Here is a 23,927-nt window from a genome sequence, read left to right as displayed (position 1 = left end):
CGATAAAACACGAGATTAAGATGCACCTTCCGCGAAGATGATTCGCGCCCAGTTTGTTCGATCCATTCGTCCGCACAAAGACGATCCTCCTCGCGTGTCCGGTTGCGCGTGCATTCCGAATATACGCCGTATGCCCTGCCCCTCTCTCTCTCTTTTCGCCTCCTTTTCTCCTCCGTCCCTTTCCCACCCGGTGTATTTATCAGTTGCATCGTAGCATCGCTGCGGACGTTTCGTCAGGTGTTTTCGAGCACCAACGAAGCGCATCCAGGACCGGTTTACGGTTCGCTAGGAGCCCCCGAGGTGATCGGTGGCGCCTTTATCAGAGAGACCGAGAAACAAGTCTCGGACGATTCGCACCTCTGGAGAATTACGAGCAGGTCCTACACACGAAGAGAATGCTTCTGCTAAAGCGCGTAAGAATTTGGCCAGATACAGATCTGAAAATAATTTTCTTGGGCGTTCAAAATTATTCTGTAGAACATTTTAAGCGTGGTAACACCGCACCGTTTTTTTTTATATTCTAGCAACCAATTTAAACGTCCTAATTTTGGTCTAACGAAATTATATCTTAGATCTGTATCTGACCAAAATATTTAAATTCTTCAGCAAAACTGTTCTCTCCGATATTAAAATGATGACTTTTTGGTAATCACATTTTGGCATCACTTTAACATCATGATTTTTTGCTTGGATCACTACACACATTTTCATGCTGTAACAATTAATCTGAAGATCTTATATAATTATTTCACCCATTATTTGACTCAACAGAAGTATTTTTCAATTTATATCTGTGACCAAATCCTTAGACATTTCAGCAAAGTTGTTTCTTCCGAAAGTTCAAATTGCTGAGAATATTAAAAATTTATACAGTATTATCATTAAACATTTCATATAATTATATCGATGGTTTAACAATTATTTTCCAATCTATATCCAATCTAAATCTTCAGAATTTCATCAAAATCTCTCTTTTTGTGATAAAGAAGATGAAGAATCTTTCGATCGATAGAGACACTCGACTATCGCGTCGAGAGTACGTTTTCGCGTTTTCGATTGTTCTTTACGGTTCACCACGAGAGGAAAATCTTGCGATTTCAGTGCAAAAAAAGGGAAGAAAAATCACAGGTTCCCTCGGGAGTCCTCGACGGAAGGAGGGAGAGGGAAGCTTGGAAGTGAGCTCGATTCTTCTTCGTTCTCCTCGCAACAGGCTGTGCTACAGCCCTGATCGATTCTCGCCGATTATCTCGATGCGGGCGCGGGATGCTCCGAAAACTCCCACGCTATCTCGCATCGTTATCGCATTGTGTCGTGTTACGAGCACAATGAGCATCGCACCGATTAAGAGCGGCGCGCGGCAAGGCCGATAGATACGATACGCACGTGTGACCTCGCCAACGCGCGTACGCGCCGTGCGTACGGAGAACATAAATGCAATAGAGAGAGAGAGAGAGAGAGAGAGAGAGAGCGCATTGAGAAGGGAAGAGAGAGTCTTGAATCCATAACCAGCTTGTGGGTGTGACTGACTCATAGTACTACAGTCGGTCTTACGTTCATATTTGTAGTACGTCCCCTTCCCTCCCTCCTTCCCACTTTCTTTTACGACTTCTTTTTCCTCCTCTTTGTTTCGCTCTCTCATTTCCTCCCTCCTCGCTTCTCTCTCTCTTTCTCTCTCTCTCTCTCTCTCTCTCTCTCTCTCTCTCTCTCTCTCTCTCTCTCTCTCTCTCTCTCTCTTTTGCTTTCTGTTTCTCCGTTTAATCCTTTCTCTTTATCGCGTAGAGTCGGAGAACAAGTCCCCGGCACAGCGTGATCAAAAAAGGTTACACGATTCTACGCACGTGTACTCTGTGTGCTGTGTGCCGCAAATTAAATAAACTAATACTTTGCAAGTATTGAAACATGAAATGGGTGTATATCTTCTCTGTTCAAATCAAGGGATGGTAATCGATCAGAAATAAATAACGTAAAGATTTTCTATTACAACTTCAGTCTCTCTTTCCCTCTCTCTCTCTCTCTCTCTCTCTCTCTCTCTCTCTCTCTCTCTCTCTCTCTCTCTCTCTCTCTCTCTGTTTCTCAAAACTCGTCGTTCTGGCTCATCTTTCGAGTCTTCCGTCCAGCTGCGTGTCTCGCTCTCACGACAACAACGTGTGTACAACATCGATTCAAACGACGTCTGCGATGATCCGGTGTATTACGTATGCCGACTTATCAGCGGCATCGAGGAAAGGAAGAGTAACTTGAACCTGGTGAGACGTTCCATGCGCTAAAGGATGTCTCTCAAAGACAGGCCTTTTTTAAAAATTAAATGTTTCTAGGACTTTACCAAAAGACGTTTCTAAAGATGTTTCTCAAGAGACGCCTGAAAATTATCTCTTGCTTCCTCGAGTACGTAGAGCTATTTATATTACTATTCGTATAACTTTTGGATTAGAATACACATCAATATAGATGTATAAAATCATAAAAAATATTTACTGATAGTTAAAATCTGACGTTTCTTTTTATCATTTCGGTACTTAACGACGCAATTATAAGGCGAAGGTTTAGAAGATAGATTTCTAACGGGGCAAGAAATTAAAATATTAAAAAGCAAATTATATGAGATCTTTTTCAGACTCCTGATTTTTATGATTTAAACTCTGAAATTCTCGGAATTCCAATTACTGGAAATGTAAAAAGTTCCTAGAGGTAAGGAAGATTCTTGGGAATTGAATAAATTCTTAGAAATTACGGTAAATCCTTGAAATTTTACACGCAACCTCCTCGCCGATCATGCTCTTCTGATATTGTTCTTTTTGCAGGAGGGGACATTTATATATATATATATATATATATATATATATATATATATAGAAATGTCCATCTTTTATTTCTTATTATTGCATATCTAATATATTTGGAAAAAATTTATTCTCCAATAGTAATACGAGTGAAAGTGCACCTTACATGTCATTCTGTGTTTCTTTCTCTCTCTCTCTCTCTCTCTCTCTCTCTCTCTCTCTCTCTCTCTCTCTCTCGCTCGCTCTCCTAGCTTTATTATTATCTATCAATTATTTATAGAACTCCGTTGCGCACGTAAACGCTGAATTTACGTCGAGTGATTCGCTCGAAGGCGGCCACCCCGGGCGCAGCCGAGAGATAAGTTAATCTCTCTGAATGGGAATTCTTGTGAAGCGAAGAGAGAAAGGAAAGGAGGCAGAAGCGGCCTGAAACTCTCTCGGGTCGCCTCTACGGGACAAGGGAAAAGAGAGGAAACGCATACTGGCGCATTATGCTCGGCAGACGTCCGTCGTAGGCGCGATTCCCTCTTCCCTCCCGCGATCCCTCTCGACCCCGCGCGGCCTTTAAGTTCCCGTCGCGAGAGAAGCGATCGAGGAGTGCATCTTAGACACAGAGCCCGACTTGAAATTGACGAAAATAAAGCTGAGACGGGAGGGGGGACGGGGAGGGCCCAAGGTTTTTACTCGTACGCCGCGGGTGAAAGACCAGCGCTAGTAGGACCAGACGACCACATATATGCGTTTGTTAATGCCGCTCTTGATTATTCCCCTTCTCACCCCTCTTTTATGGCCCTCCTTCTTTCTCTCTCTCTCTCTCTACAGGGTGTCCCGATTGAGACGCAAGATTGTTTTCCATTTATCAAATTTTTGAATGCATCCTTTCGAAGTAAAATCGTTCGGCTGAGTGAAATCCTTCGATACCCAGCGACGTCAGGAATTTCCATTAGTAATGCAACGTCAATCGGCTTTTCCGAAAAGTCGATTATTTAGTAATAATTCTAAGAAATTCTAAAAATTCTTCAGCTAGTTCGAGTTCTACACCGACCCGATACACGGTACAGCCAGCGAGTTCCATCAAGTTCAAAATTTCTATATACAAAAAAAATTAGTCATCAAGCTAAACCTATATATTCTCATATATGAACATAAAAAATAGAATACTACAATCTTTTTGAGAAAAATTTTGATTTATATAGATATTCTCATATGCAAAACAAGAATCATAATTAGACAAGAATTATAATCTTGAGTTGAATAAAAGTCAAGCATCAATACAAATTCAATCAAATGAAGACTAATATTTTCTTTTTATTATAATATTCTTGCTTTATAGCATGAGAATATTTTTCTTGCTTTTTAAGAATAATTTTATATATATATATATATATATATATATATATATATATATATATATAGTGAATAACTCAGTTTCAATTTAATTTCGGTTCGACGGTGATAATTTTGACATAAAGCAAACATAATAAGATTGTTATTGCAAGATTCGTGCGACATAAAAATTTTTTTTGGACGATCGAAAGAAATCGCGTCTTGTACGAAATCTTGAGTTTTCGATGTCGTCCGGTACTTCGCAAGTTCTTTCTCTCTCTTTTGAGGTCACTGTGGCAAGAGCACGGTCCTGACTGATCCACGGAGTCTAACGACGAAGATTTGACCGAGGAGCACGACAAAGGAGCAGCCTTGAAGAAGAATGGCCGCTTACTCGTATTAAATCACACGGTATCGGATGGTCGTCGTTCCGCTTCAGCGCGACGTTTCCCTCGCCAGACTGACTTCCAATAAATGCACGTTGCCTGAACGCATTTTTTATTATTGCCTGAAAGTTTTGTTTTACCCAGATGTAAAACAACGGTCTAAACATTTAGGAATACCGAACGTACAACTTTATAAAATCTCATTATAAAATCGTTATAATGTAAATGCGCGTACCTTTGTCTTGTTTTGGCATACCAATTGCTTATGAAAGAATATTTAAGGCTATAAAATTCCTGAAATTACAATATCCGAAATAATGAACTCTATATATATATATATATTTTTTTTTTAATTCTTTGCCATTTATTAAAGAGATAATTTATTAAAGATGAAAATTTTATCGAGAATTAATTACTAGAGGAACTAACAGTTTCAATGATCGATAAAATCACGGAGAACTTTATCGACAGTTTCGGTAGTTGATAAAGTCTCATTGAACTTTATCGACATTAAATAATTATCATCAAAATTCATATTTATTATAAAAAAAAAATTTTAATTTCAAAATTTAATAAAAAGTATTAAAAAAATTTAGATAAAAAATGGCACAAAATTTCGAAAGCAATCAAAATCTAATAATTATACATAGTAAAATTATTTCGTATTTCTATTATTTATTTTACGTTATTCAAATTTTCATATTTTTCTTTCCTCTTTCTAATTATTGATTTATTTAATTTTGAACGCGGAAAGTGTAGCACAACGCAAAAACAGATTTTACGATTGTAAGTCGCGTTTTTGCGACAGTATCAATTTTGATTGGTCAAGATTTGTGGACACAAGTGCAGAACTCGCCAATCGATTTCACGTGCATCTTAAATTACATATTTATATTACTTTAACCTTTATCTTATCTTTTATCCATACCGTAGAGTATTCGTTAGTACTCGGCGTGCTAGGGATTCGAGTATATTTAACAAGAATATCACGTTATTATTAGCGAAATGGAGGCACTTATAAGTTTCCTGGAGCAGCATATTTTGGGAACGATTTTGTGCATGATATGGATATTAACTTTCTGGAATTACTATTTGAGCTTCCGTCAGGTAGGTCTATCTTTATAACCTTATAACAATCATTTTCTAAATTTTATTATTACAATAAACTGATGAAATAAAATGATTTATTGCTTCTAAAATTAACAAGATTTAATTATTTATAAATCATGTACTTAAAATATACACATGTATATTTTTAATTATTTTCCATTTATATTTTAGTTTCTTTATTAGTTATTTCGAAAAAAGATAAACTCTTAGAAATGTAAACTGTACAAAAATTAATTGTATATTGTAAATGTTACAGAGAACACTTTTGCAGCGGCTGGTTGATTTACCAAAATCAGTTGAGGGTTTAATGACAAAAGATGTGTATGATAAGGCTCGTGCATACGCATTGCATAAAAATATCTTTGACGTTGTACAGGAAATATATTCAAAGATTTATAATACAGTGGGTATTGTGTGAAAATAAATATATGTGTATTCAAAAATTGATATATAAATATATTTAATCACAAGAAATGTATAAATAAGAAAAAGAATGAGTACTAAACACTAAAATCCAATTTTGATTTAAAAAATTTGTATTATACGTTTTTTATCGTAACAAAATATAATGAAGTCTGTATGTAATTAATTAAAGTAGAAGTAAATGTTTTTAGAGATTTTTTGAAAATAGATTTGTTTATTATTTTTAATATATTTTTACAGATGATTCTGCTATGTTTTGGTTATTATTATATCTGGGAATGGAGCATTCAAATAGCTAAATTCTGTGGTATTAATCATGAAAATGATATATTGCTAAGTGCGATATGTTTATTCATCATAAATGTATTTTTCCATGTATTTAATCTGCCAATAACGATATATGATATTTTTGTTTTGGAAGAGAAACATGGCTTTAATAAACAAGTAAGAGTTTCCATTTTGCAATTATAAAGACTTTATATGTATTTATAATTTTATTGACAATCTATTGATTAATAAGTTAATATTAATAATTATTAATATATTCATTTGCAGACGGTTACATTTTTTATCAAGGACGAGATTAAAAAGTTTATTGTATCTCAAATCATCACTGTACCTCTTCTGTGCGGTATGATTTGGATTGTGAAGAATGGTGGAGATTACTTCTTTTGGTATTTATGGATATTATCTGTAGTATTCTCACTGTTCATGATGATCCTCTATCCTGAAGTAATTGCGCCATTATTCGACAAATATTCGCCATTACCTGACGGTGAACTGAAGCGGGAGATTGAAAAATTGGCAGCTTCTTTAAAGTTTCCTTTATATAAGCTGTTTATTGTCGAGGGCTCCAAGAGATCATCGCACAGTAATGCCTACCTGTATGGTTTTTACAAACATAAGAGGATCGTTCTATTCGACACACTCATCAAGGGTTATTGCAAAAAAGACGATAATGATTCTAACAAAGATAATGATTATAATAAAGGTTGCGAGACAAACGAAATACTGGCGGTACTTGCACACGAATTGGGTCATTGGAAACACAATCATACTCTGAAAGGATTTTTACTCAGCCAGGTACGATTCTAAAATTAATTTGTATTTTGTTGCTTTATTTTAAAGTTTTGATCTCGAAGTTGCGTAAGTTAAACATTAAAATAGTATCACATTTTTATAAGACATTTTTAGATTAAAATATAGAAACAAAAGTAAAATACAATAACAAAAGTAAAATAAATGTAAAATATTTACTTGAAATTGATAGCAAAATAATTTTTTCAAATAACTTTTGGCACCTAATAGTAATTTCAATATTTTCTAAGAAAAAATTGATTATGATTTTTAATCAGAGAATATATTATTAAAATTAAAATGATATTCTGTACATGACTTGAGAAGTTTTTTAAATGTATCTTTATATTTTTGATAAAAAAATTACATCCCATATATATTTTTTAGATATTGTTTGTAACCAATATTGTTATATTTGCCAAACTTTTGGACTATACACCAATGTACAACGCTTTTGGTTTTATGGACTCTAAGCCCATTATCATCGGCTTAATTATAGTAACAATGTTTATTTTAATACCACTGAACACGGTAAGTATGTTACGTTAAGTATGTCTATTCAATTCTTTTTTATATTTTTTGTTAATTTTGTATTATTAAATAGTGAGAGATTATATAATTTATATTTTTATTATTTTCAGATCTTTAGTGTTATTAGCGTTGTTATCAGCCGAAGATTTGAATTTCAGGCGGATAATTTCGCCACTAAATTAGGCCATGGCGATGCTCTAAAGGCGGCTCTGCTAAAATTACAAAAGGATAATTTGGGATATCCTATATATGATAAATTATATTCTAGTTGGTACCATTCGCATCCACCTACGCTCGAACGATTGGAAGCAATAGATAAAAGTAAATAAGAAAGTCTACCCGATTTTCATACTTCTATTGTTTGCAAACGTAAAAGACGAAGCCTAAAGTTTTTATCGAACATGTATAATGGTTCTTCAAGTTATTTTATATGTGATGCATTTTTTTTCTTTTTAATTCTGCTATGCAGTTGAGCGGATCTGCTCCAGTTGTGCGAAACATTAGTCCAAGATAATTATGCTTCCTATTTATTGTCATAATATTAATGAGATTCGATAGTTCTTATTTCAATATGCATTTCTCTTTTACAATCTGTTCCAATTAGAATAAGAATTTCTGATAAAGCTTCACTATCGTCCAACATTTTTATATAATATATATATTTATATATATATATTAATATATTTTTGCATTTAATATTTAATATGTAAACATTTTTCCGATATAAACTTGTGAAAAATAATCGATATTTTGTAAAATATTTGTAGAGATCTCGGTTGAATATTTCGGTTGAATATTTCGAATATCATTTTTTTCAATGATTGTCGTATCTTATATATGTTCCATACATTTATAGTACATACAGAATTTGTGTTTATTATCCGACACTGTTATCTATCATTTATAGATATAACATTAAACATTTAAATTATATAAATTATTTTTGCCATTATATAAAAATATTTTTGGATGTGATAAACGCAAAATGTAATTTACAAAGTTGACATTTTCCATTTAATGTTAGTTTTATAATGCTGGGAAATTGTAAAAGTGTATAACATCTGTGAATAATCCACGTGTTTATTCTTGCATTGATAAGCATACAACTTTTTATCTTTTTTATAATAACTTTGCTAAAATGCATGTCGAGGAAGATGTGTGTTTAATGTTTTCATAATCCAATTATTCACAGTATGACAATGTCAAGGAAGATAATATATCTGGTCTCTTCTACAGTGACCACTCGTACTGTTAAAATTATCTATACAACTTATATAAGCATTCAATCTATCTATACACCACTACATGCAGTTGAAAGCTGCATTGATATAAACATTGACTTCTCATATATATATATATATATATATATATATATGTTATATGCATATATATGTTATATATGTTATATGCATATATATGCATATATATATATATGTGTGAGGATATATAGCCCTAAATGTAACCAAAATGAGGATGTGATTGAAGATTAAAAGCAAAGATAGCGAGATGTACGTGTGCGTATTAATTTTTGTAACGTTAGTTATAAAAATAAAAACTTAAGATTCTCCTAAGATATTTGCAGTATAAATTGCGGCTAGCCTGTTTATAATTTACATTAATTTACTTATGTAATATGTGTATATATATTCTTTATATTATATAAGCTCGAAACTTTGACTTCATTACGTATTTCTAATCTGTGGGCATACCGAATAATGACGTATACTGAATCAAACCATCATCGATTCGATATCTTATAGAAGCATTTTGTATGTTTAAATCGGAAATATTATTTCGTTTAATCCGACACGAATCCGCAATATTACTTCATCGCAGTTGATTAAACTAAAAATGGCAAATTAGAGAATTCAACATCTAAATATTATGTTAGTTTCTAAAGAAAAATAACAATGCATTTGATGAATTGAGACAATTCGATTGCATCTTTTGTAAATTTTGCTCGTGATCTGACTCACATTGATCTTATATAATTCCTAATAAGTGATTGCTAAATATAAAAGTTTAGAAATATTCGCGCATCTATTGTTTATTGATTCTTTGTGCAATTATCACTAGAAAATTTATTACAATTTACATCTAAATTTATTATAATACTTACCTATTACAGATGCAGTTTCGTACTGCTTCTATATAGCGTCGGTTCATACAGAAGATTTTTCGCAAAAAGATAAAATATAAATGAATATTTAATAACTTTACAATCGGACCTCTCTAATCAAATTCTTATTAGAGAAAAATTACAATTTATCAGAGAGTATTTAGTTTTCCGATTTTCCCGGACCACTTTGTTGTGTCTATCCTGTTTGATATCCTTTTCTATAAATGCTCCCTTATTTAAATAATATTAAAATAGTTTAATATTTCCTAGATCTAAATATTGATAACAACAACGCTAAGATAGAATTACTAACGTAAATATTAAACACACACACACACTCTCTTTCTTTCTCTTTACATGCGACAAAACATCTTATAATTATTTTATGATTAATCAATTCATCTTTTATAATCTTGTTAAAAAGAATAAAGAATTATCATTAAACTTTTAATATAATTCAAATTGTTAATCGATGTTTAATTATATTTATATTTAATTTTTGAATAAATCAAAATAATTACATCAAAAAGCATAATGATTAAAAAGAACATCGGATTATCTTTGATCTTTTAAATGATGAAATATATTGTTTGAACAGGACTGGCAAAACATTGTTATATTATGTGATAATACTCGTAATATATGGATAATTAAATATTTAAGAATTCATAAAATTTCTGCAATTATTTAACAATTTTCTAAAGACAAAATTGTTATTTATATATATATATATATATATATATATATAAACGTAAATCATTCCTTTTAAGCAAAGAGGAAATTACAATTGTTTGATGAAATAATCTTATAAAATAAAATATTTTACACACAACACACAAGAGCATACATTTAGAAGAATTATAATGTATTAAAAACTAACTAAAAACAAATTATTTTGCGTGTCAAAATAAGACAAAAATATAAAACAGAATCATTTTTTATAAAAATTTCATTTCAGAAGAAAATAATTTTGAAAATGAAAAAGTTAATGTAATTTTGTATATACAAAAAGTATTATTAAGAACTAAAGTATAATCTTTGTTACTTTATACACGGATATGAGGAAGAATAATAGATTCAATTTGAGGCAAACTAAAAAACTGATAGTATCTCTAATATTGCAAAGAAACTAATTTTTTATATTTAAAAAAGTAAGATGATCTTTGAAGAATTAAAATATTATCTCTGGCAAATATTAAAATTGTAATGATAATATCGAACATTAGGAGGAGAAAATGTAGCACGCTTAAAAAAATTTTTCATTATACAGTCGAATTTAAAATTTATAATCCTATTTTGACATATGTATAAAATCTTAGAATGTAGTGCCGCGCACCACTCCAGGTTTACTCTTTTTTTTAAATTGTATACATCCATGAAACCATGTGATTATATGTTACATCTTTAATGTGTTATATGAATTGAAAACAAATGCAATTAGATATTGAATAAATAATAACAATATTCTATTTGTCCCAACAATGCTTCGATCTGTATTATTCATATTAATTTCGAAACATTTTTATGATATGTAAACTATGTTTCTAAAAAAAAAAAAGAAAAAAAAAAAAAAAGAAAAATTAATCGAACAAATAAGTATGAATGATGTAAGATAAAATGTCAGCACATTGTCATCTGCATAATACATTTTACAAGTTCTAGTTTTTTTTTTTCTTTTTCACATGCGTTACAATGTACGTATTAGAATATTATGAATACTTTTGTCAATTGAAGTATGGACATTGGTGTGTTGAAAATTACGATAAGTATCAGCATGCTACTAGTAAAAAGAAAGGACATCTTGTCAATTTGTATTTATGTTCATTAAGTATACGCTCGTAAATACAATTTCTGTTTTTGTTCATGGAACTCACATATATATGAATATATGATCGTAAAACGGAACTTATAGTAAAGTGAGTTTAAAGCAAAGAAACAGACATATATGCGTTTCTAACGTGAAAAATATCAAACATCGTCGTTATACGCGACAAAATGATGCTACTCTATCCTAATTTAACGGCTTGTTAAAAAGTCTACCACGATTATCTCTTAACAATCCAGTTTTTATTTATCATCAAAGGCGCGAAGTGAACGTCTAAGGATAACGTTTCAGAATCAAATAGCCGGTTTCTCAGTTGACGAGCCCAACGATTGGAACACGATCGGACATTTCAACTTTGGAAGTCGTTCTCACTTAATACAATTCTCATCTCTTAGCCGTAAGCTATTATTCTAATCGTTAAAGATACATAATTAAATGGATAATATATGCATCGACGAGTTTTTCATCCTGGAGTGGTGGCGGCCAAGCAGTGGCTCTCTTTAAAATCATCTTAATGTCACATTTCTCGACTAACGGTATGTGAAAGTAATTGGGAACAATACCTTGCACTTGTCACTCAGTTTGAGCGCAAGCACGGGTCTTCCATCGCTGCGCCGTGCAATACATGCGTACGTGAACACAGGAACCAAGTTGTCTCTATTGCGTATGTATGTGGGTCTGTGTGTGTGGTGTGTGTGTGTGTGTGTGTATTCATATATGTATCGGATAATGGGAGCACGTGTACGCGTGAGATCCGTTATATTTTTATAATCGTTTTGCTCAAACAAATCAATTTAGATCTCCTCATGCATAATGAAGTGAATCTGTGCCGTGAGTTTGAACGGGACATTTCAATTATTCGGATGTATCGAAGGGGAAGAATAAGCTAATTTTGCAAAATCAACAAAAGAGATCGAGAATAAAACGAGAAACAAATATATATTCTGAACTGTGTTATGTACATGTCTTTGTAGATGCCTAGAAATATAATTCGTATATTACACACGTGTAGACTTAGTCGGGTGTTTTTCATTTTTTTTTTCTCATGATCGGGAGCTACGCGCGCATCATCGGAATAACAAGGCCATGTTTCTTTTGTTATCAAAGGCGTTATATATAAAATATTTATTCTTTTTCTTTCTTTGATTGAGCAATGGCAATCAGCACATCATATTCATTCATTTGTTTGTTCTGCTACGAAAATATAAAAGTATGTACAATTCAATAAATTAATCCTCACCTAAAGGGTATAAGATACGATACTCTTCCTGTACAATACTCAGTGACTCGAAATTAATTAAACTTCTTAATAAAACTACAAAAAGATCGATTGGAGATTGATCTTTTACAGATGGCAATGATGGAATTCTTTTCAAGTGTGTCTATATATAAATCTATATACATATGTATATGTATATATATAACTCTATGCATCGTTTTGCGATCGTTATCTAACATAAAAAAAATTAAGAACAGGAAAAAAGCAGATTATGATAAAAGAATTTCGATTAAGAATTGAATCTCTGTACCTCTACACGGATAAACAGGTCCTGTGTTCACTCTATCACAGCAATTATCTAAGCAGCAGATTTCAGTTGGGAAGAAATCTTGATTGAGACTTACACGAGAGTCAACAATTGAATATTTTGACGACTGAAAGATACTCGAAACAACTCACTGGACCCAACGGCTGCCCCACCACTCCAGAGTGCGATAATTCTGAGTCTGTAAAATCGAATTATTCTCACTTTTTTCTCTCTCACACACACTCTCTCTCTCTCTCTCTCTCTTTCTCTCTATCTTTCCCTCTGTAGCATGACTCTATGTACATCGTATCGATTAAAACGATATTTTACACGAATCTGCCTGAAGATTCTCTAAACTTTACTTTGGTAATTTTCCCAATAGCAATATTTTCATCCCATTCCTTATCCCTTTATCTCCGTTTTTATAAAGAATCCGCTTGCTGTTTCACTGATTGCTCACTATGATTCTCACTGACGTGCCCTATTTGTTCGCTTGATTGTACCACATTTTGTTGCGCTGAATCTTCAGCTGGAATGGGCGCTTCGTATTCACACTGTTCCTGTTCACCCCGCTGCTTTAGCGCTAAATCGTTGCTGGAGAAGTGGTCCGTGCCAATTTCGAAGGTACTGACCTGAGCCTCATCATTTCCATAGCTCATCTCGTCGATCATACCCTGATCGTTCGGTATACTTGCAAACTCATTTTCCCTGCGCATTATATCTTGCTCGTGAATCGCTGACTCGTCTTGATTCTTTTGCATTGGATTTTGCTGGTCAGCGGCCGAGGACGAAGCGTCAAAACTATCTTTCATCTCCAGCTTTCCGCCCTCCGAAGTCTCCGCTTTATTTTCGGTATCCTCCGATGGCATATCGTCCACATCGTCCGTTAACGGCGGACTAACGTTACCCCATCTGGATTTACGATTTCGGTTACGGTTCTCGGACATATTCTTATAGTCCTGATGCTTCGCCATCTTCTGTTTGTCCCGTACGAGGTGATTCTCACGTTGACCGTGTCCGTCGGATTCCTGCCCGGACCACGAAGCGGACGGTGGTCCACCGCCCTCCTGATTCCTCCACGGTCCATCTGGTCCATGTATTGCTGGTGGACCTATTGGACCAAATGGCGGTCGGATGTGCGGTCCTGGACGACCACGCATGTCATCGAATGGCGGTCGGAAGAAAGAGTCCGCTTCTCTGGGATCGAACGGTGGGCCTCGAGGTGCAAATGGCGGTCTCATCCCGGGCCTCATGCCTCGTGGGCCCATGCCCCGTAGATGAAACATCAATGGACCTACAAAAAACGCGGCAAAAAATGACACACGCACGAAGCAAGAAACACAATCGCATTTGCACTGTTCTAATTAATGAGATTTTCGTTCACTGTATACAGCGAATCTCATGTATCTTTTGCTATGTAAACCGTGAGGCGAAGAAATTAAATGGATAAACTAACATTTAGAAATTTACACAATATAATTACTATTTATAAACATGCGATATAAGTTTATAAAAAATTTGTAATTATAATTATGCCGTGAAATACATGCGTACATAAATACAGAGATTATACATGTATGAAAGAGAGAAGGGGAGAAATTGTATATTTTATATAAGAAATATAATTTCCATAAAAACACTCTAACTATTCTTTTAATTATTAATTTAATTATTCCTCATTTTTCTTCCTCTTCTTTTCTTTTTAATTAAAGTTAAACTTAATAAAATTTGATTATGATTATGATGCATTCACCATATTTTTTATATTATATTTCCAATTTAAATTAATGAATCATTGTTACGATTAAAATTATTAAAATGTCTTTAATAATAAAATTTTTTATGATAAATATAACTTCATTTCTAAATTAAAAATTTTAATGTTTCTATTTTTTTTAGATTAAATATTATGTATCGGAAAAAAATTAAAAATGAATAATAAATTTATTTGTAAAATCAAAATGACCATACATAGATAATATTAAATATTGATTTTAATATTAATTATTCTATTGAAATATTAAAATTTTAATATTCTCGATAAGAATTGGTTTATAGTAAGAAATGTCTTATTTTTATAAAAGATAAATATTTTTTAACATAAAACACATGCCAAATAGTTATAAAGTTGTTAAAAAACTCATGTCTTACCAGGTCCCCTGGCTCCTCGCGGTCCAAATCCATCAGGACCAATCGGTCCTCTCGGTCCCTTAGGGCCCATCAAAGGCGGCATTCCGAATGCAGGCTCCATCGGACCACCAAAGAACTCTCTTCTACGGAGATCGAAGTCGGAGCGCTCGTTGTGACCTCTATGTTCGAAGCCATCCTGCATTCGCGGGTCAAATCCGTCGCGCCTCATCTCGTACTCGAAACGTTCACGTTCGTATTCATCTACGGGTGGTCTACGACTACGCATTTCCGGTCGCTCGAAATCATCCCGGGCTGGTCCTAGCCTGCCTGGTGGAAAGTCATCGGGTCGAGGTCCATTGTGCCCAGCGCCCAGTCTACCATCATAATCCTCTGGGAACATGCCAGGCTGCATCCTAGAATCATGAAAGTCGTCCATCTGTGCAGCTCGTGGTCGCGGGGGGAAGTTCTGTCGATCAGGCCGATCTGGCAGACCGCGCTGTGGAAACTCTCGCGAATCCGGCGGTCCGCTCCGGAAATCCGGTCCTCGTGGAAAATCTGTTCGATCCGGAGGCAACACTCCACCAAATTTCGGTAGATCCATCAGCGAGATCGGCATGTCACCGGGTGGTCGCCGTCCTCCTCCGCCACCAGGACTTTCCTCGAAGCTCCTGTCGTTTCGCTCGTTGCTACGCTCAGCTCGGTTACCACGCATGTTTCTGTCCATTCGGTCATCTAATGGTAATTTACCATCCGCCAATTGCCGCAGTCGGTCAGCTAGACTGGGCTTGTTCTCCTTTTTCGCCATGCCCTCGCCTTCCTGGACGTTTTGATTCTGCGCACTCGGTCCCTCCTGAGAGTGTCTAATGTTGCTGTCCCGACTCTCTCGGGTTTCACGGTTGTCCCTGTCGCGTCTCTCGTCCCTCTCTCTGTCGCGACCATCGCGGGTATCTCTCCCGCGTCTATCTCGGCCGCGATCACGTCCCCTTCCTCTGTCTCTACCACGATCCATTCTGCACTCGTTAATATCCATGCGATCTCCGCGATCTCGCTCACTCCTGTCCCTCCTCTCCCTGTTCTCCCGATCACGTTCCCGTTCCTTGTAATCACGAGACTGATCGTTCTCCAAACGACAATCGTTTACATTGCCGCTTATATTCATCGCCGCAATTAACTGGTCGCTGAGGTTCGGCTTGTCCTTGGGCACGTTGCTGTTCAAGTTTTGTGGCATCGCGTCCTCCATTTCCACGTCCATATCATCCGAGTGGTGCTGCTGTTGAGGTAGTTGCATCTGCATCGGCGGCGCTGGACCAACCCCGTACGGTTGTCGCAACATCGGCAAGTTCGGCATACTCGTCTCCGTTGTAGGCGGAGGCACTCCAATCGGTGGGACATTGTGCGGCATACCTGCAATATTCAGGATCTCGTATCCTGTTTGGCTATGATTAGCCAAGTTTACTGCGACAGCAAGTGTCATAAAATATCTTCATGATGGATTCAATTAAAGTTCGATCTAAGAATACAAGATTCTCTAACATTTAAGACTAACAGAACTGATAACTAATTATTTCTATTCGCTTGTCGTGTGTACAAGTATTACTTCTTCTCAAAATAGAAAATTATTCATGCTCATGATACAATATTCAATTATAAATTTAATTATAATTTAATTATAAATATTCAATTTTATTCAATTTTATTCTTAAAATTAATAACTCACAGAAGGTAAAAGAATCGAGAGACTGAATTTGTAGTAACAATATAATTTTTTGTTTTATGATTGTGCTAAATTTTTACTCATCACGTTATTTTCTTCATTTCATTTACTATATATTATATTTTAAGATATAGATATTAGGTATTATATTATTATTCAAATTTAATAAGAATAGGATGAAAAATATCTTATCATTGATATAAAATATTGTGATGAACTTTAACTACTGGCTAGGAAAATGTAAGTATTGGTAGTTCCTTTTGAGAAGTATATATCATATTTTTTTCTATTTGTTAAAAAACTGCACATACCTGTGGAGTTTGGCTTATCCGAAGGCGCTGCAGGTGCGGGCAGTGGAATTTGTGTCAGTAAACCTACGCCAACGCCTGCTCCGAATGGCGAGCTTACTGAAGGTGTCAACATTGTCTGCATCATGCCGGGTGGTCCTAGCAAGCTTTGCATGTTGGGTGGTGGAACTCCAATCGGAACATTCGGCATTAAGCCATGTGTCATTTGTAGGCCCATGTGGCTAATCACTCCTGTATAAAATTTGTATATATATTTATATTGTATATATATATATATATATATATATATATATATATATATATTGCATATATACTTGTATATATAAGAATCATAGAATACATTGTCTAGAAATTAAAACTACTATCATCTTAATATGCATTTATATCCCGGTAAATCATTCAATTATTGGTACATACACTTTTCATTACATTTTCAATTCTTTTATTGTATCATAACGTATAACATTGTCGTGCTGTAAAAAAGATAAATTTTTTTATGCAAAATTTAAAATAAATAAATACAAAAGAGAAAAGTAAACTAAAATTTGTATGCAAATCTAAAAAAGAATCAACTAATTCGTTCAAACTAATACATTTAATACATTAATTAATGTAACAATTAATTTCTAATACATTTAAATTGTAATATTTTTAATAATTACATTAAATATTATATATCTATCATGGAGATGCAAAATTGTACTGATCTGAATATTCGGGAAAAAGAATCGAATTCAAAAAATAAATGATGTAAGTTCTTACGTGGCACTCCAGGCATCGTAAACGCAGGCGGCATCATTTGCAATTGTGTGTTTGGAGGAGGCAGTAGTGCAGCCGATGTTGGAGGTCTGATCGGTGGCGGTTGACTAGTGTCGACTAACTGTTGTTGCTGCTGCTGCTGCTGTGAATTAGCCGACGACTGTATAACATTTACAATACCATCTGTTAAAGTGGGAATAGGAGCACCAGCAGTTGCGGCGGCAACCATTGCTTGCTGTTGCAGATGCAATTGTTGTTGCAATACATCAGCACTTGTGCCAGTATGTTTCAGTTTTCCTAGAAAAAAGATGCATTTTCAAAATTTATTACTAATTGTGCAATAATAATATAGTGTGTGTATGTATGTGTTTTGACAAAATATCTTCATTTCAGAATTATTTAAAAAAAAAAAATATATATATATATATATTATATTATATATATTAGAATCAACAATATTTTCAGAAAATTGTTTGAAGCTAGTAACCAATCTGATTTGTAAGACTTCAGTTTGAAGAAAATAGCCTTTTTAGTCTTGCAAGCTAATTTAAGTTATATATCACTTTATACAATATATATATATATATATATAATCGCATAAACTTAAACTTGCATTTTAAAAGAGTGGATTTTGTAAAAGATCTTTAATTTACTATAATAAATTATTTTTCCTATTTATGTGTGTATATAAATTTACTCTATGTATTTAAAAATGGAAATGACACATGAAGATGAGAAAAGCCATAATTCGATTGACTCTTATCATATATCTTTATGCTAGATTGATTTGTAGAGTTTAGTTAAGAGTTATGAGTGAAAAAATTATAAAGTGTATAACTTATATTAAAAACTAATATAAAAGTTTTAAAAAATGTACCTTTTAAGTGGGGAGGTAATGTGTCTTCATCAATCATTCCACCTTCTTCCAGTAGCTCTAATTCTTGATCAGTAATATTAGTTAATTTATTCCAAGGGATGTAACTGACACCTAATTCCACTTCCCAGTAATCTTTCCATTCCTTGCCTTTCACACCTTTACCAGGCGCCCATGCCAACTGTATAATTAAAATAGAAGTATACTGTATTTAAAGTATCTCGATTTTATTTAACTATGAGTTATGTCATTAAATAATTATAATTTACCGTAATAGCTTTGCCTTGCATTTTTTGATTTTTTAATTTCGTGAGTGCTCGATATGCATCCTGTCTTCTATTCATGCATATAAACGCACACCCTCTTGGTGAGATTAAATCAATGCTAACGATATCGCCAAGTTCCCCGAATGTATCGGATAATTCTTCTTGATGTACAAGTTTTGATAAATGTCCTACCCAAAGTGTTGTACTGCAAACTGTAAAAATATAAAAATGTAAAATATAAATATAAAATATATAATGTGTAAAATGCTAAATGTAAAAATATACATTTAATCTTTGCTACTTTTCTATTTTGAGAGAATGTTGAAAAAATGTCTTTCATTTTAGAACACATACCACTTAATTTATCTCGAACTATCGGTGGCAAGCCACGTTTGCGTCGTTCTCTATCTTTCTCACGCTCTTCTTCCGTCATCTTTTCTCGGCTATCATCACGTTTTCTGTCACGACCCCTATCTCTTGAACGAGATCTATAAAAACAGAAATATTTATATACAAAATTAATAACAAAAATATAATTTATTTTTTTTTATTTAATATATTTCAATTTTTTATTTAAATTTATTTAATATATTTCAAATTTCAGTTATAAAAACAATTTAGTTTAATGCTAGCTTCAGTCAAAATAATTACCTTCTTCGTCTTGATCTACTCCTAGATCGAGATTTTCTATCTCTATCTCGATCTCTATCTCTATCCCTGTGCCGTGGGGATCGAGATCGACTGTGGTGTCGATACCGTTCTGGCGATCTACTTTGGGAACTCGTGTTTTCGCAGTTTACGATTTCTACACTGCTGCTATCACGTCTGATATTGTTCCTATTAAAAAAAGCTATCATTAGACAATATAAAATTACATTAGTCAAATTATTACAAGTTATACATTTACCCAGGGTAATCTTGCGTTTCTTGACGTTCATCGAGCAACGGACTCTTTTGATTTTGATGTGTGGACTGATTCATTTGTCGAATATTTGACAAGGATTGCGAGGTATATGACATAGCTGGTGGGTAACCAGGTGGGGGCTGGCTCATATCTTGCATCACATTGCTATTCATGTTTGAAGTATAATTTTGTGTATTTGGTTTTAAAATATCAGAAGGTTTTAATTCGCATTCAGATGCGAATGGAAGCTTCTGAAATAGAAAATAGAATTTATTATAATTTAAAATATATAATAAAATATATGTACGTATATGAGAGATTACAGGAATTATCTAAACGACTTACAGGAACAGTTTGTGCTAAATGCTTATCAAATTCTTCTTCCTGCTGTTTCATTTGTTGCAGTTTGCGCATCTTTTCCTCCATTTCCATCTGTGAAGAGGATGATGCATTGCTCTGCATAGTTTGTTGCAAAGTTTGTAATTGTCTTAAAACCTTTAAATAAAATAAAGTGTGCAATAATTGCATCACGTTTTATATATTTTAGTATTATTATTATTAAATTTCAGTATTTGATAAATACTGAAATTTAATAATACCTCTGAATAATAGTACCTCTGGATTTGTAAGCAAAAATCCAAGGCTTTCTAAACTGTTATTTGTCGAGATTGCATTGTGTTGGGTATTGACCGAGACAGCTGTGTTTGGAGAACTAGTAACAACGACGTCATCATCTTCTTCTTCGCCGTAATCAAAATCTAGCAACTTTTTATCAAATTTGACAGAACTCTTTGGTTCATTTGTAACCTCCTTTTTCAAAAGTAATTGTTGCAATTGTGCCAACTGATCGAGGAGAGAAGGATCCATCGAATTGGAATTGGACTGATTCTGTGGAAGAAAACAAGATTCAATATACAGGGTGTCCGGTGTCGGTCGTATCACTTCTCGTGAACAGGTAGAGCTAATAAAACTAAGTAGAAAAGTCCTTTATCATTTTGCAATTTCACGATAATTATCGAGTTATTAATTCTTAAAAATCACTATTGAAGAAAACAATTCCTCGCGCGCCTAGCAATAATGATTTCTGGACGGGAGTATTTTACTGCGCGCTTGCATTTGCCGGTGAGCCAGGCTAATATGATGATTTTTAAAAATTAATAACTCGATAATTATCGTAGAAATTGCAAAATGGTAGAAGACTTTTCTACTCAGTTTTACCAACTCTGTCTGCCCACGAGAGATAATACGACCGATACCGGATACCCTATATATAAAGGATTCAACATGATTTATATAAAAAATTTTCAGTCAATTTGCTTAAATTTGTGATATGTTACTACAGTGATAGTTCTTACAGCCATGATTAAAATTTCAATTTTCAGAATGCTTATATGATATTTATCTACGAGTCTACATCTCCTCGCATGTATACATGAATGCGCGCGTGACATTCATATACATATATACATGCAAGAGATACATAATTGTAAACTCGCATAGATAAACGTATGAACGAATTTCATGAGATTTTCAACTATTTATAACTTAAAAACTAGTCATACAAAGGTTTCTGAAAATTGAAATTTTTAATCAGAATTGTAAGAATTAATACATATCGCAAATTCAACTAAATTGAAAACGTTTTTTATATAAATCGTGCTGATTCCTTTTCACTAAATATATCCGTATTTCAAAATGCAAATAATATTACCATAATTAATTTGTTTGCGTTGGCTGCTGCTTCCACTTTCGTTTGCGCTAGCCATGCTGGATCAATCGTTTTTCCGGATGGAAATAGTTTGGGATCCTTCACAGCATTTTTAATTCCGGATGGCGGAGTTTTAGTGACCGCGCTTACATTACTTAGATTATTTCCAGACGATGCATTTAATGTACCTTACATATAGAAAAAAATATTAAATTATAGATACTTTCCAAGTACATATGTCTACATACTTATATTGTTTCCTAATTTAGAATATTTTTACTCAATTGTATTTTTATATATCATATTTACCATTGCTATTTACTGATTGTTCTTTATGTATTGGATGATTTGGATCTGCTAAATCAAAAAGCGGTTGAATAACTTCCGGTGGGAAAACTGAATTCTTTTGCCAAAGATTCAATACGCGTATAACTTTGCTTTTATCCTCCTGCGGACACTTCAAAAGATTGAGAAAAGTGGTCTGCATGTTCTTTGCGAATCGTGGAGCAAATACATCCTTTTCTGTCCCAAACTGATGTCGGGATTGTCTAACAATTGAATCTATTACATACAACCCTGGTACTTTGTACTCCGGCTTGCACTACAACAAAGTGATGTTAGTGACAGAATCAGACATTACCAATACAGACCAATACAGATATATGTATAATGTTAGGAAAAACATTCGTATTTCAGATACTTACTTTTTGGATGAATTTTTCCACACTTTGTACAACATGCTTGTAGAATTTTATTGCTTTGATAGCTCCCCGTGTAAGTGAATTCATTTTGGCTTTTGAGATGGGTGGTTTAACATCATACAGAGCGGAAAGCTGTGTAATAAAAAAATCTGTATTAATTTTATTTTCTTTAGAAGCATTTAAGTGTCGGTCCACAATAAGTATTTAATCTTTAAGCCGTAAGAAATTGACTAATCATAGTCGATTATTCTTTTCATATTCGATTATAATTGGTCAATTTCTTACTTCTTAAAGCTTAAATCACCTATTGTGGACCGACACTAATAGAAACTAAAGACTAAAGAATAAAAAAAACGATATCTAATAATTATCTCTTGTTTTCTTTAGTGTTACAAAATAGAATATATACAGTACAATAGAAAGTACATATTTCGATAAAAAGTAAATATCAAAGGCATTAAAATATCTTTATGATGCCAAGAATTGCAACTAATGCATTGAAATATAATATGTATATATTACAAGAGTGCAGATCAAAACATCGCGTGTGTACACACTTGCATCTCATAGTTTCACGATTCAGATATAACTCCGCGAGATCGGAGTTCGTCCTTCGGTAGAATTTGGCGAAAATATTTCTCGAAAATAAGTCCACGCGATGGCGAGCCACGGCGAAGGGAATCGTGCGACTCGATCGCATGCTCTCTTGGACGAGTCGCACAGCGAGCGACGTCCCTTCGGCGCGAAGGGACCTTCTCGTCGCGATCGAGTCAAGGAGGGGGAGACTCGGGGGGGAGGGACGACGCGTATTTTTCTCCTCTCGCGAGTGCGTTCGCGACTCGCGCGAGATTTGGCGAGGGTGAAACGAGGTAGAACGAGCGGAATCGAGGGCGAAAGCGCAAAGAGAGGGAGAGCTGCCCCTATGACGGTGACCTCTAAGGACGTGCGCGTACGAGCGGAGGGAGCTCCGGGGTGTGTGTTGCTTACCTCCGCGTTGAACGCCTTCACCGCGTCCATCGTGCGGTGCGGGAACGAGGCTCCCTCGTGTCACGGTCACCGTTGAGTCTCACGCGAGTCCTGACGCAGCGTAATACCAGCGTAACATCCGCGTTGTAACTCGCATGTCTCCTTTATCACGCACTGTGTAGCCGAGCCATGCCATTCAAGATGGCAGGTACCCGTGTTTCCCGATACGCATCGCGGGGCGGCCGAAGCGTGACGTCACACCTGTCGTCCGCCCGGCCGGTAAGGCAGGCGGAAGCGTCGATTCACGGCGGTTATATCGATCTTACGAACGTCGACGTAATATGATAAATTCCTCGTTTTTTTTAACGCATAGAAACGCGGCGAACACGTTCCACGGGTTAACTGTCATATAGGGAACAATTAAATCTTCGTAACCAGGTTAAACATGGAATTTTCGCGTTTTCGATTAATTTCGATATCACGTTCATTGATGG

At 34.4% G+C, this 23,927-nt stretch overlaps 2 protein-coding genes across 5 annotated transcripts; one reads left to right on the top strand and one right to left on the bottom strand.

Annotated features, from left to right (window-relative positions):
• The first annotated feature begins 5,235 nt into the window (after positions 1 to 5,235).
• Positions 5,236 to 10,208, top strand: LOC105428373 (CAAX prenyl protease 1 homolog). The gene is made up of 6 exons (XM_011640661.2): positions 5,236 to 5,599; positions 5,859 to 6,005; positions 6,266 to 6,469; positions 6,581 to 7,108; positions 7,490 to 7,633; positions 7,744 to 10,208. Exons 1-6 carry the CDS (start codon positions 5,498 to 5,500, stop codon positions 7,960 to 7,962), a joined length of 1,344 nt encoding a protein of 447 aa, XP_011638963.2. The 5' UTR covers positions 5,236 to 5,497; the 3' UTR covers positions 7,963 to 10,208.
• Positions 10,209 to 12,497: 2,289 nt separating this feature from the next.
• Positions 12,498 to 23,644, bottom strand: Isha (Insulator su(Hw) mRNA adaptor). 4 transcript variants are annotated; one of them, XM_089072963.1, is made up of 15 exons: positions 23,455 to 23,644; positions 22,471 to 22,599; positions 22,076 to 22,367; positions 21,770 to 21,954; positions 20,674 to 20,946; positions 20,404 to 20,553; positions 20,062 to 20,309; positions 19,806 to 19,991; positions 19,509 to 19,642; positions 19,158 to 19,366; positions 18,892 to 19,069; positions 18,018 to 18,311; positions 17,259 to 17,486; positions 15,255 to 16,688; positions 12,498 to 14,397 (listed from the first exon to the last, which is right to left on the bottom strand). In XM_089072963.1, exons 1-15 carry the CDS (start codon positions 23,482 to 23,484, stop codon positions 13,526 to 13,528), a joined length of 4,842 nt encoding a protein of 1,613 aa, XP_088929089.1. In that variant the 5' UTR covers positions 23,485 to 23,644; the 3' UTR covers positions 12,498 to 13,525. The 4 variants fall into 4 exon arrangements, with proteins under 4 accessions (XP_088929089.1, XP_011638960.2, XP_011638962.2 ...); XM_011640658.3 differs by having other exon boundaries at positions 15,255 to 16,661; XM_011640660.3 differs by having other exon boundaries at positions 15,255 to 16,637.
• Positions 23,645 to 23,927: the final 283 nt, after the last annotated feature.

Source organism: Pogonomyrmex barbatus, unplaced genomic scaffold (genome assembly GCF_055798465.1).
Source record: "Pogonomyrmex barbatus isolate J1 unplaced genomic scaffold, ASM5579846v1 scaffold14, whole genome shotgun sequence".
Classification (NCBI taxonomy): Eukaryota; Metazoa; Arthropoda; class Insecta; order Hymenoptera; family Formicidae; genus Pogonomyrmex; species Pogonomyrmex barbatus.
Note: the sequence above shows the minus strand (reverse complement) of the source record. Positions and strands in the feature narration are given on the sequence as shown.